General features: G+C 41.9%; 1 protein-coding gene across 1 annotated transcript in view; it reads left to right on the top strand.

Annotated features, from left to right (window-relative positions):
• The first annotated feature begins 610 nt into the window (after positions 1–610).
• The window catches only part of nr5a2 (nuclear receptor subfamily 5, group A, member 2), a 71546-nt gene continuing 55475 nt past the window's right edge, over positions 611–16681 (top strand). The window contains exons 1-4 of the mRNA XM_080474248.1: positions 611–1318; positions 4694–4812; positions 8387–8528; positions 15903–16612. Coding sequence (XP_080330374.1) covers positions 1237–1318; positions 4694–4812; positions 8387–8528; positions 15903–16612 — 1053 coding nt within the window. The 5' untranslated portion in view covers positions 611–1236. The remainder of the gene's footprint in view (positions 1319–4693; positions 4813–8386; positions 8529–15902; positions 16613–16681) is intronic.

Genomic DNA, 16681 nt, shown 5'->3' with positions numbered 1-16681 from the left:
ATTTTACACATTCTTAATTTGTTAGGTTTTTTTTTTGGGGGGGGGGGGGGGGGGGGGGCATGATTTAGGATTCTTCAGTCTTTCACTTACATTTTGAAAGAAAGAAAGAAAGAAAGAAAGAAAGAAAGAAAGAAATTTGTCTTAAATTCAATCAATCTGACAATCAAAACAGTTAACATTAAATCTACGCACATGAATAACCTAAATATCTTAACACCGTAAAATTTATACAATGTATGTATTAGGATAAACCGGTTTTTTTTCCCCAAACAAACAAACAAAAACGAAACTTAAGCTCGTGGAGCGCATGTGAATCTGCGCACGTGTGCCTTCATATGCTGCTATAGGCTGCCACATACCTTGCGCTCTGCCCTGGCACTCCGCGCGCTCTTGGGAAGTCTGCTCTCCCATACAGTTGCATCACCTCTCTTGATATTCTTGTTCTCCCTCCGCTTTTAAAGCCCATCATTAACGGGATTTAACAGCTGAGATGTTGGGAGACATGGAACTGGAGGGTTTGAGGTGATGTTCCCCGGTCTCCTCGCCTGATTGGATGGAAGAAAGATGATGTCAGACGACCGCATGCGCCCCGGATTGGAGAGGGTGGCGTAAACAAAGCCGCGAGGAGGAGAGGTCTCCACATCTCCACACGGTCCGACAGACACACTGAATCCGACTTTACGCATAGGAGAGGGTAGCCCCGGCAGCGCGTGCCTCTCCGCTCCAGGCTGAAAGTTACTTTGACAGTTCCGCGTTAATGGGTGACGCGCCGGCTTTTGGAAACGATAAACCATCGTCTTTTCGACCTGGACTTTGTGCCGTTCTCTCGTTTTAAGTTGAAAGTGAATCCCTAACTCAGAGCGCAACTGCTTTCAAACTATCGAAGGACTCATTCGTGTGTGCGTGCGTGTGTGGGTGTGCGTGTGTGGGTGTGTGTGCGTGTGGTGTGTTATTTCCAAGTTCTTGCGCAAATGCAAAACCAAATATCAAATCAGCCGGTGAAGTTGACTTGAACTGACACACCGACAATGCAACCCGCTGTCAGTCGTTTGTGTCAGGCTTGATCGTCCGAGCATGGTCCGGTAATCGGAGCACATTGAGGGACGAGCAGTGAGAAAGAGACAGCTCAGACATTTAGGACACTCCGAGGTGTGTTTTGTGTTGAGCCGCTGCCTGTCGCGTCCAGGTGTCCCGCCGTGCCGCGCGGAGTCTCCAGCTCAGGCCGGCAGTGCTGACATGCTGCCTAAAGTCGAGACTGAATCCCTGGGACTCTCTCGATCGTATGGGGAACAAGGGCACATGCCAAGGAACATGCAAGGTAAGAGCTGTCATTCAGAAGGTTGCCGGAGACTCACATTTGCACTTTACGGAGACTTTACGGAGCGTCTCGGGCTGAGAAGAGTCCAACCCCACGAAAACTTACCAACTTGCTTCTTTTGCCTTTTTTTTTTTTTGCAAACATTGAGGAAACATCTGCTGCCCGTCAGAGTTGGTATTAAATTAAATGATTGCGCATGTATTTAATTTGTCATTGCAGAAGCCTTTAAAAAAAACACACACACACACACACAACTACCGTTTTAAATATTCCTCTATGGTGATCGCTTTGTCTCAGCGGTGTTGCGGTCCAGATTTTTAATTTTTGTTTGTTTAAGAATTCTTTTTTGAGAGAAAAGAAAAAGTAGCATGTCACAATTAGGTTATATTTTTCTTTGGCCAGACCACTGATCAAACTGTTATTATTATACACAGCTGTCACTCACGATGCGATTGTGAAATACAGACGACTGGTGCGTAAAAACTGAGACAGGTGTTCCGTAGATTTCACTTCATAATTCTTGTGTTTTTGGAACGCTTCTCAACAAAATATATAATATTCACGATCAAATCCTGATTCGGTGGCTCTAAAAGTGTTGCGAATAAACCAGGAAGCCAACATTGCAGAGCAGAAGTTTGATTTTGAGATTCTGCCAGCCATGAACTCCACTCTCGTAGCAAACTTTAATTTGTGAGGCATGCTGATTCCAGGGAAATTTATAGTTTTGGAATTTGGTAATAACAGTAATTATGTGACAACTTAATGGAAGCAGTGTGGCATTTTGGCACGTTTCCGTTTTGCAGTTACATTTTTTTTTGCAAAATTAAAAGTAATAAAACAAATAGAATTAGAATGCAGGGATCTCTTTTGCGATGCTTGCCTTGATAAACTTTAAATATTTTTCTCATCACTCTAAGAGTGAAAACAACAATGGATATTTTTTAGATGTGCAAAATATATATTTTTTAAAGCGCGTGGCTTGAGCACAATTTCCTGACGACCTCCACTCTTTCGACCTTTTGTCTGATTTTTGACGTGACCTATTTAAAAAAAATAAAATAGAAATGTATTTTTTGTAAATCTCCATCACTATTCTGCAAAGTGGACAACAGATTAAGACTCGTGGGTTTTAAAAAGGTCTAACTCGTGCCAGGATAAACTCATGTAACCCCCCCTCCCTCCCACCCCCACTCTCCTCCGCGCCCCGCCCCCCCCCCCCCCCCCCCACCCCCCCAGTTTTCCACGCATGTCATTCCACAGCAATATAACCGGGCAATCAATTAGCCCGATCCAGGTTTATGAGACGCTGATAACACATACTCACTTTAGGAGTGGCTTTTTAGAGACCCCGCTATCTACATTTTACTGACGGCTTAAAAAAAAAAAAAAAAGAAAAGAAGAAGCAATTCCGACTAAACACAGATTTTTATTTTTTTTTTATGTATTCACCACGGGTTTTTTTTTTTTTCTTCACAAATTTGTATTGGGATATTGCTTAAGCAAGTAGTAAGCAGGTGAGAGAGGTACGTGAACGATGTTTTTCTGCTTCTTCTGCAGCAATGCGATGAGCGCACAACTTGTAAATACACAGTGAGAGCAACGGTAAAAGGCTTCTCAATAAATGCACATTTCTTTACACAGAAACAATTTTGCCTTGTGTGGTGCAGGGATGTCAGGTTTAAAATGTCAGACCTTTTTTTTTTAGTATATATATTTGTCTGTATAAAGTTGAGAACAGCCACAGAGGGACACTTTTACGACAGTGAATTCATGGATGAAACTTGAAGGTAAAACGCGTCTCTTACATTATAACTTATCAGCAGCCTTGCGTCAACAGCAATTACAGGTAATTATTTCTCTATTTGACGCGACACCGTTCGTCACGCGCCCCTGCAACCAGCGCCTCGATAATATTTGCTTTTTTATTAAATGTGTCCAAAGGTTCTGCGCGCCGTGTCCACAGGCCCTACAAATCCTCCCCTTTGTGCGCTATAACGCACAGGAAAATTTCGGAAATTGACTTTGAGCTTCAGTGGAAAAAAAAAAAAAAAAAGACACGAGCTCGGTGGAACTTGTTGCTTCAGCGGGAATATCCAGCGCAGATCCCAGCTGGATAAAGCTTTAACAAGATGGAAATCAAGCCTGATTAAAAAAAATAAAAATAAAATCATAATAGGTTTTTTTTTTGTTGTTAACATTTGACCAGCTCTGTATGCGAAGGCCACGAAATATTTCCTCTTTGACAGCCACATCCACTGAGGTTTTTCTTGTTTGAACCTTTTGTGATTAGCGCCATAAACACTTTTGTAAAATGTTGTAAATGTCAGGCTGGCTGTTTTCTTATTGCTGTCACGCTCAGCATTAAAAACACAAGTTACCCTGCAACAAAACTAGACAATATTTGTTGGGAGTATACCGAGATCCGATTTTGCTGGGTGAAATACTTCCATAGAGAAACACGTTTCATGCATTTCTACAACAATTTCATATTGTATTGTTTTTTTTTCCTTCAGATCTTGTTAAAATTGATGGTCTATTGTAAATATTGATTGAAACTTATTAGGAAACGAGAAAAACTACTGTCATATTGACGCTTGTAAAATTGACGACGCGGCATCATGCAGGGCATCACATAAATAATCGCCACTTCTGTATGATAAGCCACTCAAAATGTATTCGTCTCTAGAATTATGGGTGATTCTTAAAGAGGCAAAAAAAAAAAAAAAAAGTGTTGGAGTTGGTTTTTTGTGTGCGCTTTTTTCTTCTTCCGAGGCGCCAGCAGAGATAAGGGCTTCTGTGTGTCTTCATTTGTCTGTGGGCGGTAACATTTTCTTCTCCAATCCTTAAGTCTAATATCTCTCCATTTCCCCAAGCGATTTCACGACTTAGATACATGCATATTTATGAGCCTCACTTTCATAAGCAATTTTTTTTTTTCTTCATTTAAAAAAATAAATAAATAAATATATATATATATATATATATATATATATAGAGATAGATATATTTGGGGGCTTCGGACTGTGACGTGCTGAGGAGAGGGGCAGTAAGATGGAGAACTAAACGCTTTCGTCTTTTTTAATCCCCCCCCCCCCCAAAAAAAAAACAAAAAAACAAAACAAAACAACAACAATTGGACAAATTATAGTCTTTACCCACTCAAATGAAACCTCTTGAAGTCTTAACAGAAGTTTGAAAAATGTCATTCAGCTGTGATGCGTGGTTTAACCCATGGTTCATCCTGATGGATGGAAGCAGACTTTTGGGGAGAGAGAGAGAGAGAGAGAGAGAGAGAGAGAGAGAGAGAGAGAGAGAGAGAGATGTTGCACAGCACTAAAAGAGACTTCTCTGTGTGTGTCTGTCTGCTCTCCGCAGCCCCCCAGTTAAAAATGATGGACTACTCCTACGATGAAGACCTGGACGAGATGTGTCCCGTGTGCGGAGACAAGGTTTCAGGATATCACTACGGACTGCTGACCTGCGAAAGTTGCAAGGTTGGTGAGAATATAGAGGGAATATCCCCTGTGTCGTATTCAGTTGTACTGTTTTGTCACAAGCGGCCTCATTTACAGGCTCATTATTGGCTCTGGCAATGCTTGATTGGATTAAGTGTGCACTGATGGTTTGACAGGGTTTCATGATTTGTAGTCCCACAAGTGTCTTTGATTTAAGACCACTTTTCCTCAGACATCAGGAATTCATTAGTTTTCATCAATGATTTTGATGTGGTATATTTTGAGAAAGAATTAGTTACAGAAGTGTACATCTCCAAAAGGACATGCATTCACTTTTTTTTTTTTTTTTTTTTTTTTTCCTGTAGCATTTTGTGCATGCTCTGCATCAAAAGGGACTTTTTTTTTTTTTTAAACTACCAGTTGTAACAGTAGAGTAAAGTTCTCCACCAATCACGTTACAGGAAAACCAACAGTATAGAGGCAAAGGGTCAGATATTGTTGTGACAGTTGATCCAACAAACTCTTCCTGCATGTCAGAGGATTTTCAAAAGAGTAGGATGGCCCTTAAAAAAAAAAAAGAATATTCAAAAGCATGCACTGGGCTTTTTGTTTAATTTATGTAAATAGCCGCCAGGACAAGTCTTTTTTTTTTTTCTTGAAGGGGTGGGGTTAACCCATAGAAGCAAAGTACACAAGAGTAATGTGTCTGTTTGTTCAAGCGTGTGCCGCACTGTCTGCGACTCTCATCACCAGTTCATTAAGATCTGTCAGGCCGTAAAATGTTTCCATAGACAGGCCGAATAACGAGGGCTCTGCAACGCAAACTGTTACAGACAAATCTGATCGCTCTCAACAACTTATTTTGTCCCGTTCTGCTTCTCTCCTCTGTCCTCCTTCACACTTATCTATCAGCCATTGCCTTTTTTTTTTTTCTTTCTTTTTTCTTGTTCTTTGGTTCAGTAAAGCTGTCAACACAAAATTAAGCTAAGACAAATGTCTCGGCGTTAACACTATTCGGTGTAAAATTGCAGTTTACAGCGTTGATGTCGGCTGTGCACATTTTTTGCCTGTGCGGTCATTATTCAAAGCAGATGTTATAGATTTTATCCCATATTATGACCTTGAAATGCGAGGCATTTGCTTGAAGAGAGACGTCAGTGGCATCTCTGTTGCCTTTCAGCCTCAGCACTGACATGTGTTGGTTATCCAGTCCGCACTCCCTTTTTTTTTTTTCTCCTCAAAAACGGCATGGTGTATGTTTCTGTGCGTGTGCATACGCAGTCTCGATGCAGAGGCGTTATAGGGAGTGCTGTAGGTCCCCCCGTTAAAATGTTAATCATATTGGGAAGCACTTGGAGCCTGTTATTGATTGCCTCTGAAAGGCAGGTAGTCTGTGCAGTGAAAGTATGGCCGTCAGGGAAGCTGTGGTACGTCGGTCTGCTGACATGTAACAGGATCATTTTGACATTTAATGTACCAAAACAGTGCAATTCCTGCTAAGTGAAGTAGGTGTTCCCCCGGAGCAAACCTGCTAAAAGACAAGCAATTAAATCAAAGTCTTCACCATTCAAAATGAAGTTATGAGCGTTTTAGATTTTGCTTTCGTTTATCAGACGGAGAAGTCTTTCTAAATATTACGTAAGGTTTGATCGACATATTTTCGAGATATAACGTGTAAACGACCCCGTGTCCCGTTCTTGTGTGTCCTGCATGCCCCCCTTCCTCTTCCCTCGACTCTTTATCCCCCCAAAACGCAGCTGTGAATTCGACACATGCTCAGTATCAGGGTCAGGTTTTGGCTACTTCGGGTTCGGTTGCCAGTTTTTTTTTTTGCCAGAGGACTCGCAGAGACGTAGGGGGAAAGAACAAGCCACGTAAACGTAAAGGTTCCCCCACCCTCATTGTAACGCCATCTCCCCAAAACCCCCACGCACGGACAAGCTGACTTAGCCCTGGAATTGTGTTCAGAACGTCAGCAGCAAAACTGATAAGCATGACAGGACAGCACAACAGCAACACCCAATCGCAGAATCACATTACAGTTCGACGAGGCTATTATTGTATCCACTGTGTAGACGAGGGTTCAAAGGTGAGAGAATCACATAGAATTAAAATATACTAATACTAATAATACTTAGTAAGGATAGTTAGTCTCCTGCTAGAAGGAACAGAGCATAATTATTAATTAAGTGCGTTGATTTGAATATTTTTGGCATTTTTAATTTGAGAGTAAAGACAGTGCTCAATTGAACTATATTTTCCTGTCCTGTTCATTGGTCAATATTGACATCGAGGCAAAGGCTTTTCCCAGTCGCGGTTGTTGTGCCGAGTCAGTGCAATGTTTTTATGATGAAATATCAAGGTCAGGGTTTCCCACATGTTACTGCTCAGGTATTGTTTGCGTTACTGACTTTCAGTACTTAACGGCGGGCATTTTTACACCGGTAGGACGTTTTCCTAATTGCGGATTGAAGATATTGTTTGCCAGCGTGTAAATGCAGCACAGAGCTGTGTGCAGTCGTCGGTACTATCGCTCATCGTAATGGAGAAGTTGTCCTCTCCATCTCACATGACATTGCGTGGTTTAAAAGCATGTTTGAATTCAGTTTGGTGCAGATATTTATAGCACAAGCTGTGTGCTAAATGGAAAATTGGGAGAGAAAGTTTTCACTGAAGCATGGATTTTATTTTATTTTTTTCGGCACTGAAAAGTCGATAATCCAAAACCTGGTGCAGTTTTTCTTTTTTTTCTTTTTTTTGACAGATCAGGCAATGCAGATTGTCAATTAAATTTCTGTTTGGCGAGATATTCACTATTGACAGCAGCTCGTTCTTTTTTTTTTTTTTTTTTTTTTATTTTAAAGAGCAGGTTTAAGGATTCTCCTCCTAGGTTATGGATCTAGAATACGTTAATATCATCTTCCCTTGGTTTGATTTTTGCTGCTGCTGCCAATAATAAATTCCATGTTGCAGGTATGAATCTCTCTAATCCCGGAACTGTGAATTATGGATCTAATTTATTGGATTTTTTTTGGACTTCTTCACATATTTGTTTAATAATTAAATGAGGAGTTGGGGAAAAAAAAAAAAAGAAGCTTTTTTATGTGAACAGAGAATATTGAGAATTGTAAAGTGAATTAGAACTTATACTCTTCATAAAAGAGTTTTTACAGCAATGAAGACAATGAAAAATATTATGCCTAAGTTTAAAAAACAAACAATGTAGAATGTGGTGGTCATGTGTAAGATATGTGCATTCATCTTTAGTCTTTTATTGTGTGTGTGTGTGTGTGTGTGTGTGTGTAGTATATCGCATCAATTGGAGTATACTGTCAAATGACTGTGTGTGTGTGTGTGTGTGTGTGTGTGTGTGTGTGTGTGTGTGTGTGTGTGTGTGTGTGTGTGTGTGTGTGTGTGTGTGTGTGTGTGTGTGTGTGTGTGTGTGTGTGTGTGTGTGTGTGTGTGTGTGTGTGTGTGTGAGAGAGAGAGAGAGAGAGAGAAAGAGTATCCATTAGGTCTGTCCCTCTCCATCTGTCTGGGAGTGTGAATGGGCCAATTACCATCGCATTGCAGGGGTCAAGCAGGTTGACATCTTAATTGGTTCTCTCTGCAGGGCTTCTTCAAGCGCACCGTCCAGAACAACAAGCGTTACACATGTATAGAGAACCAGAGCTGCCAGATTGACAAGACCCAGAGAAAGCGCTGCCCATACTGCCGCTTCCAAAAGTGCCTCACCGTCGGCATGAAGCTAGAAGGTAGGGGAGCGTTTTTGGATTTTTACACCACAAGTGTTTGGCTGTTGGCAGAATGAGTTAAAAGAAAATACAAGTTTATCTTCTTTGAAAACAATTTAGTTCCAGGTTTCATTTAAGAATATGGTGACATGGCAATAAGTTCAACAATTCCTGGGGCATGTTGTTCAGTGGTGGAAAGTTTGTTACCCTTCAAAATAAAATAAAAAACTCACAGTGTTTCCCTAAAGGAGATTCAACAAGCCACTGTAGTTTTTGAGTCAAGCTTGAGATATGGTGTGAAAGTAATCTTTTCCTCCCTAAAACCTTAGACTGTCCAGTTCCCAATACAAAAAGTCTTAAAGCCATTTAATAAGTTATTGACAAAGCAAAATGATTGTACTGAACTATATGTTGAAGAGTTGCGGTGACACAGAGGTATACACATTATGTATGTTATGTATAGTCATACTGTAATGAATGTTCATTTTATTGTAGCTGTTTTTTCAAAGTTTAGTAAAACCCCCTCCACCACTTTCTGTAACAAAACAGGGTCTATGCTACTGAAAGCAACAAACAGCCTCCAAGTTCAGTTTGAGGAGGAATCTTTAAAAAAAAAAAAAATTTTACTTAGGAATGATTCTTTTTTTCTCGTGAATATTTTTTTATTTTTCGTCCGATGGAGTGCATTACTGCTTTACCACACATTTTCTTTCCTCTTGGGTCACAATAGTAAACACCACTCACTAGGAGATGATCTAAAACTCAGTGCACATTTGCAGGACTGGAGAAAAACAGATGCAGGCACTGCTATTGCATTCTCGACGCGGCATCTTATATTATTTTCAAGATATGACGCCTGCTTGCAATTACTGGTTCTGAAAGTTGTCGAGGAAAAAATTAGAACACGGAGAGGCTAAACTTAGCGGTTGACTTGCTTCTGGACTTCCACAGAGGTGTTTAAAAAAAACCTCGACTAAAGTTTTTTTTGTGAAGCAACAGCGCCTGTCTTTTCCCATTAATTCAGAAAGGCACCAAGTTAATCACTGGACATCAACTTTCTTTTTGGAAACGCAGAGTGCAAATAGTCATCCATGACTGATTTTGCACGGGGATGTTTTTTTTTTTTTTTTTTTTAGCTAAAATTGAAATATCGCCTATGCGGTAAAGGTTAACACCTGCCTGAACAACATGATCATCTGTATGAAAGTAGAGGATTATATTTATTTAACAGTTAAGAGTGAATATATGTTTTGTGAAAAATGCACACCAAGAACTTGTAAAGTGAAACTGGTGATATCAACCTGTGCGCGGAGGTCCGACGTTGCTTATTAGTATTTGAGATGGGGTCAGGGGGAGTTAGAAGCTATCTGGTGGCTGCTGTGCACTCACACTTGCCAGACAAAGTAATAGATAAAATATTAGACTTGGCGGCAGGGTGAGAATGGTAATGATGATACTTTTGGCCGGTGGTTTCGGGGTCTCTTTTGTTTAATTTGAACACAGCTCAGGAGCTTATTCAAATACGGCTGTTCAGAAGTGACAGGACAGCAGACGAGAAACAGTCCTCTTGCTGTTCAAAGATAATATTTGAAATAACAGGTTTTTCCACACACTAGTTGACAAGTTTTAATTTAGAGTGTCTCATTCTGGAGTGAATAAAGGGAGTTTACGGTTCCTTATTAGATAAAGGTCAAATTTAGGATACCATAGGTAAAGTTTACAGTCTGATAATTGTTTTTCGTTTTTTAAATAAAAGGAAAATCAGGTGTTATAGTAGTCCTGTGAGTTCAGGCTCGCGTTGAGACAACTTGTGTCACTTGGACTAAATTCAAACTAAGCTCAAAAAAATCAAAGGGCCTCTGACACGATTGCGGAGAATTGAGAAAAGTTAATGTGTTGGAGAAAAAAAAAAAGACCTCTGTGGTATGAAAGTATAACAAAGACAGCCTAAATAAAATCTTTCCGGAGGCTTCTCCCTTTACCTGCCATGTGCTGTGTAATTAATTGCTGTTAATTGTGAAAGGCCGCTGGGCAAAATGTCCCGGCCTGTCATTTCCCAGCTAATGTTGGCGGGGAGGGGATAGCGTTTGATTTGTTTTGCTGGTGGTAACTTTCGGCTCGGGGGCAAGACAGGCCCTGCAGCACTCTTGTCAGGGGCCAGAAGCTCCGGTGGGCGACTCCTGCCACAACCAGTAAAGACCTCCCATATAGAAAGGTTGACACACATCACCGTCCACACACACTACACTCACACATACGGGCTCCCTCTGGTAAACACATACATATATTCATGAGAATTACCCCCCCCTCGGAAAAAAAAAAGTGTTCAGAAGGCCACAGGCGAGAAGGACGAGGTTTGTCATTTCATCAAAAATAAATGTGTACAATAGTGAAAGAGAAAATGAGGCTTTTGGGTCATGTGCTTTGTTTTCATTTCATTGCACAGCACTTTGCAGCAACGTGCGATTTTAAGGTGTCAAGTGGAAACCAAATGTGAGGAAAACTTGAAAGAAGACTCGAACCAAGTTTCCAGAAGTGTGCAGCGTCTTAATTCTTGATTTAACAAGTGAGACAATCTGAAAAAAAAGTTTGACATTTATCAGGTGGTGCTATTAGAGTCGAGGGAGGCTGGTGAAGTAACAAGCCCAAGGTATAAGTAAACAAGTTCACATCTGCAAGGCCTGACTAACTGCAACGAGGTTAAAGCCTCCGGCAGCACATGTGCTCATCTGTGTGCTTTCTTGCCACAATGGAGGCGATCCCGATTCCCCAAATAATGATCAAGATGTAGACGTAAAAATCAATTACTTCTTTGAAAGTGAATGACTTTCCAAAGTCTATCCTTAAAATTGTACTTTCAGCTAATTCTAGATGTTAACATGATTTATGATCTGAAGCATGAAGTATCTGCTTAAAATACACTAAACTTTTTGTTTTGTTTTGGATATTAAACAGACACACACACACACACACACACACACACACACACACACACACACACACACACACACACACACACACACACACACACACACACACACACACACACACACACACACACACACACACACACACACACACTCTCTTTATCAATTTAATGTTGTTTTTGTGTCTGATTGAGCATTTTCAGCTGCTTTTCAGGGTCAGTCGGTTCCTTGTGTTACACACATTAGAAAAAAAAACCAACCCACCACACTCATGCAAACTGGCAGCCACACACTCATCTCACCCTTTTACACATACATGCTATCGTGCTGTAAACCAGCTTGCTGCTCGGTAATGCAACCAGCACTGACTCATTGACGAAAAAAAAAAAAAAAAGGATTTGTTCCATTACAACGTCATTCACTAAAACTGTTGAAGCGTGCCGCATCTGAACAGCTCCCACTGGCATGATTTTCTTTCCTGGTTGCTAGTATGTGCCTCGCATCATATGCTTCACTGAACTGCCTAATATTTTCTTCACAAGTGTAGCGTCTATAACAGTGCATAACAGTAGTGATGCTGCGACTCTGAATACTCTTCACTTACACTCGTCGCTATTTGAGAAAACAGGAGCTGCATAATGTTCTTAAAACAACGTTGAAGAATTCAGTTCGCGACCTTAAAAGATTTGGATGATTTTACCATCTGTACATACGCGAAGAGAAACAGGCAGATTCTATGTTCCACCGATAAAATGCTGATTCCTTAACAGATCAATTGCTGAGTCCTGGATAGCATCTATTGTGTCTAACAGCAGCAGTCTGCCCTGTCTTGTTGACACAAAAATCAAAAAGATGAGTTAATTGCTCATTTTTCCAAATTAAATGAACAACAATAAAATGTATTTGAACTTGACATCAAAGGACACAAAGGCAAGTCATAAAATCATCCCCGTTCATCACATTTTCCAGCAGCTTTTGATATTTATTAAATCACTCAATTGATTATTTATTAATTGGTACTCATTCAAAACCACTAAAGAGCCATTCAGCTTCAATTAGCCTGAGTAACTGAGTGTTTGTGTATTCCTCTCTGCATCTTTCTCCCTCTGCTTTTAAATTTCCTCCCTGTCTCCATCTTTTCCACTCTGATTTGTCTTCCATCAGCCTCCTAGTACCTGCGGTCGAAGCCACAGAGCTGTCCCATTACTTATGCATAGGTATCATAGGTATTCATGTGTGTGCATGGGATAGGGCGCATCCAGAGCAGGGGCCGGGGCCCCGACATGACAAACAGGGTGTCAGCAAGGCTCCGCGGGACCCATTAATATGCCGGCAGCCGACAGGGATCCTCACCTACGCACGCTTAATATTCCTGTATATTAAACAACCATAAATCAGAGGATATAAGCACTGAGGGCTGTGGCTGCGAGGTGTTAGAGAGAGTGTGTGTGTGTTTGTTTGTGTGTGTGTGTGTTTGTGCGTCAGTATGCCAGTGTGTCAGTGCGCCTATTTGTGTTTGTTGGAAATGTTCAAGTCCCGCTCTGTTTGGGAATTTATGGATGATGTGCGCCCAGTTTGTGCTTTTGTTTGACTCTGCTGTCACACATTAAGAGAGGGTAACTCAGAGTGTAAGACAGCATCAGGCTCTTGGCCCCCAACTCCTACCCCACAATATCCCCTGCAATCGGATTCTTATCATACGAACAGGAGTTCCTACACTGTTTACAATTCTTGTTTCAGTGTATGGTTTACGTTTTCCGTGAATGTAATTCTTGAATTTCAATTTCCGTTTCTATTGTGAGGGTGGCAATTTCAATAACAATACTGTTGATGAAACTTTAGTATCCATATATAAGCTATCATCGTGTCACCCACACAGTTGATATAGTTTATTCAACGCTCATCACAAAAAGTGAGTTTATGTTTGGACAAAACACACTACAACCTGTTTACTATCTAGTTGTAGTTACATGGAAATATTTGATTTAATTTGCTCACCTTAGTTAAAGTATGATTTCTGATTCCAGTTTGACTTATTTTAACCCCCTAAAGTGACATGATCATACTCCCTGGACTACGCAGTATGAAACCCATTATAGTGTCTCCACCTTTTTCAAACACACACACACACACACACACACACACACACACACACACACACACACACACACACACACACACACACACACACACACACACACACACACACACACACTCATCTTCTCTCCACAACACAGGCATGCACTGTCCCTCATTCCCCTCCTCCCCCCCCCCCCTTCTATAATAATCTGTGTTACAAGAATGCAAATCACCTTGTTTAATTAGAGACAAAGAATCTTTGTGTGTGTGTGTGTGTGTGTGTGTGTGTGTGTGTGTGTGTGTGTGTGTGTGTGTGTGTGTGTGTGTGTGTGTGTGCGTGTGTGTGTGCGTGTGCGTGTGTGTGTGTGTGATCTGCAACCCTGCCCCCCTGAATCCCTGTATTCATGATGTGATGTGGCTCCCTGGGTCTGAGGCAGGCAAGAGAGGCAGTCAGAGCCTAATTTTTTCCCCAGTAGGGCCAACTGTTAGTTTCTCGGCACATTAATTACGCTGTTGTGGAGAATCATTAATAGTTAAAGTCTCCCTACAATAATGTATAATGGATACATTTGACAGGGCTCTTGATTTCTTCTTTCTTTGCTTTTAATGTATGATCAATTTTTAACGGTCCTGATAATCTCCGAGCCGAGGTGAAATGGGCAGTGCATGCAGTTGACCTCAAGCATGTTCACAACTGTGTGTGTTTGTTTGTGTGTGAATTACATGCCATTTAAACAGTCAAGGATTCTGCTAAGGCTCCCATTTCTCTGTGGGATCAGGACCAGTGTGTCACGTTCAGCATGTTAGCCATACGATGGTTGTGTATGTTTTCTGTGACTTCAGAGATGCTCAGCACTCAGGTGTAAGTGTTGTCTGGCTCTATGTGTGTGTGTGTGTGCGTACATACGTGCGTGTGCACGCATGCATGCGCACGCACGCATACGCTTGTGCGTCGTCTCTGCCCGCTCCTCTTGCTCAGATCAGTGACAGACACTTTTTGTGACGGAGGTCATTAAAATCACTCCCAAGGCAGCTTGGTATGTGTGTGTGTGTGCGTGTGTGTGCGTGCGTGCGTGCGTATACCTTTGGATGGATGTCTGCCCAGCTTTACCCCCAGACTTCAGTCCACCCCCCACCACGCCCTCCACACACCCCCTCTTCAGTTTTCTTCCTCTGTTCTTTGATTCATCCGTCAAGACATCATGAGTTGGAGTGGACTCAGGCTGACACGCTTTGTCATCTGACTGTTCAGTATCTATGAACAGGTCAAATAAACGTGCATTTTTTGTTGCATCTTTCAGTGAAATGTGTGGGATTCTTCAAAAGCAGAGCACACAGTAGCCAACACACACACACACACAAAAAAAAAGCACAAGTCTATATCATTCTGTAATATTGTTATTAGGGAGCGTTTTTCTGCTGCATACAGTCCCAGACGTCCGTTAGCTGGTTGCACGCTGGGCTCTGTGAGGTTCGTCAGTGTAAGAGGTAATTAAGTATGAATAATTAACACCAGTGCCCCCCAACTGAGAGACAGCAGAGCAGCTTCCCCATGGCAGCAGTCGGCCAGATCACACATGGCCCTCGTAGCAGTCCACTGTGTGCCCAGTTTGTTCATTAGAAATACCCGCAGCACAGACTCGTTGTGATCCTCACCACGGGATCCTGCATGGATGGGGGGGGGGGGCGGGGCAAAGGGCATCGTGAGCATGTTTGTTTCATCATAGAAAAGAACCCCAATTTATTTATTGTCAGCCTTTTAAGCCTTTGGATTTTTTCATTAAAATTTTAAAAGAAAAAGTTTCAACCAAACGATAGAGGCATTTTAAAGGTTTTAGAAACTGTACAGTCAGTTTTGTTTTGTTATCTTTAATAATTTACACTTTTGAACAAAAACTTCAGCTGCCATGAGTCATGATCATTCGCCAGAGAGATCTGTAGCAGTTTCAGTCTCTGGTCAATGAGTAACACTGATATCTGTCGGATCTGTTGGGTTTTGGAGTCAACAGGTAACATGTCAACCGTAATCAGGAAAGCCTTTGCCCTACATACGAGTTGTGAATTAGGACTTCAACTTCATAACACCATGCATCGCTTTAGGTTTGTACAGTTTGTACAGTTTGTTTTGCAAAAAATATAAAGGTATAGTATTGAAGATGTTTTTCCTCAACCAATCGGCCAAATTAGCTGCTACTTTCTCATTGGCTTGTCAAACTCATCATTTTTAAAGTTTAATTTCACAGCTGACGTATCAAAAATGATAATATTGCAACTTAAGATATTTTTATATGGAATGAAAAACATGCAACGCCCAGTTTCATTTACCTTTGAACTAATTTGACCCCCTTTCTTGTCTCCCTTCCTGTTTGTCCTCCTGTTTGCCTTTCAGCTGTGCGTGCCGACCGCATGCGCGGTGGTCGCAACAAGTTTGGTCCAATGTACAAACGTGACCGGGCTCTCAAGCAGCAGAAGAAGGCGCTGATCCGAGCTAACGGCCTGAAGATCGAGGCCATGAGCCAGGTGATGCAGGCTGTACCCACTGACCTCACTATCTCCTCAGCCATCCAAAACATCCACTCAGCAGCCTCCAAGGGTCTTCCCCTTAGCCACCACCCCGGCCACCACGCCGGCCACCACCACCACCATCACCACCATCACGCCACTGCCCTGCCCCCCACAGACTACGACCGCAGCCCGTTCGTCACCTCGCCGGTCAGCATGGCAATGCCACCACACGCCGGCAGCCTGCAGGGCTACCAGGCGGCCTATGGACACTTCCAGAGCACACGTACCATCAAATCTGAATACCCAGACCCGTACACCAGCTCACCAGAATCCATTATGGGGTATGCCTATGTTGACGCTTATCAATCAGGCTCCCCACCCAGCTTCCCTCACTTGATCGTAGAGCTGCTCAAGTGTGAGCCGGACGAGCCGCAGGTTCAGGCCAAGATTTTGGCTTATCTACAGCAAGAGCAGGCCAGCCGGGGGAAACACGAGAAGCTCAATACCTTTGGTCTGATGTGCAAGATGGCTGACCAAACACTCTTCTCCATTGTGGAGTGGGCACGCAGCAGCATTTTCTTCCGTGAACTCAAGGTAGGAATGCATGATCTTTTCCTGTGGGTTGTTTTTGTTTTAATGCATTTACAGCATATTCATTTGTCT

The sequence above is a fragment of the Lipophrys pholis genome (assembly GCF_963383615.2).
Source record: "Lipophrys pholis genome assembly, chromosome: 10".
Taxonomy (NCBI): Eukaryota; Metazoa; Chordata; class Actinopteri; order Blenniiformes; family Blenniidae; genus Lipophrys; species Lipophrys pholis.
Note: the sequence above shows the minus strand (reverse complement) of the source record. Positions and strands in the feature narration are given on the sequence as shown.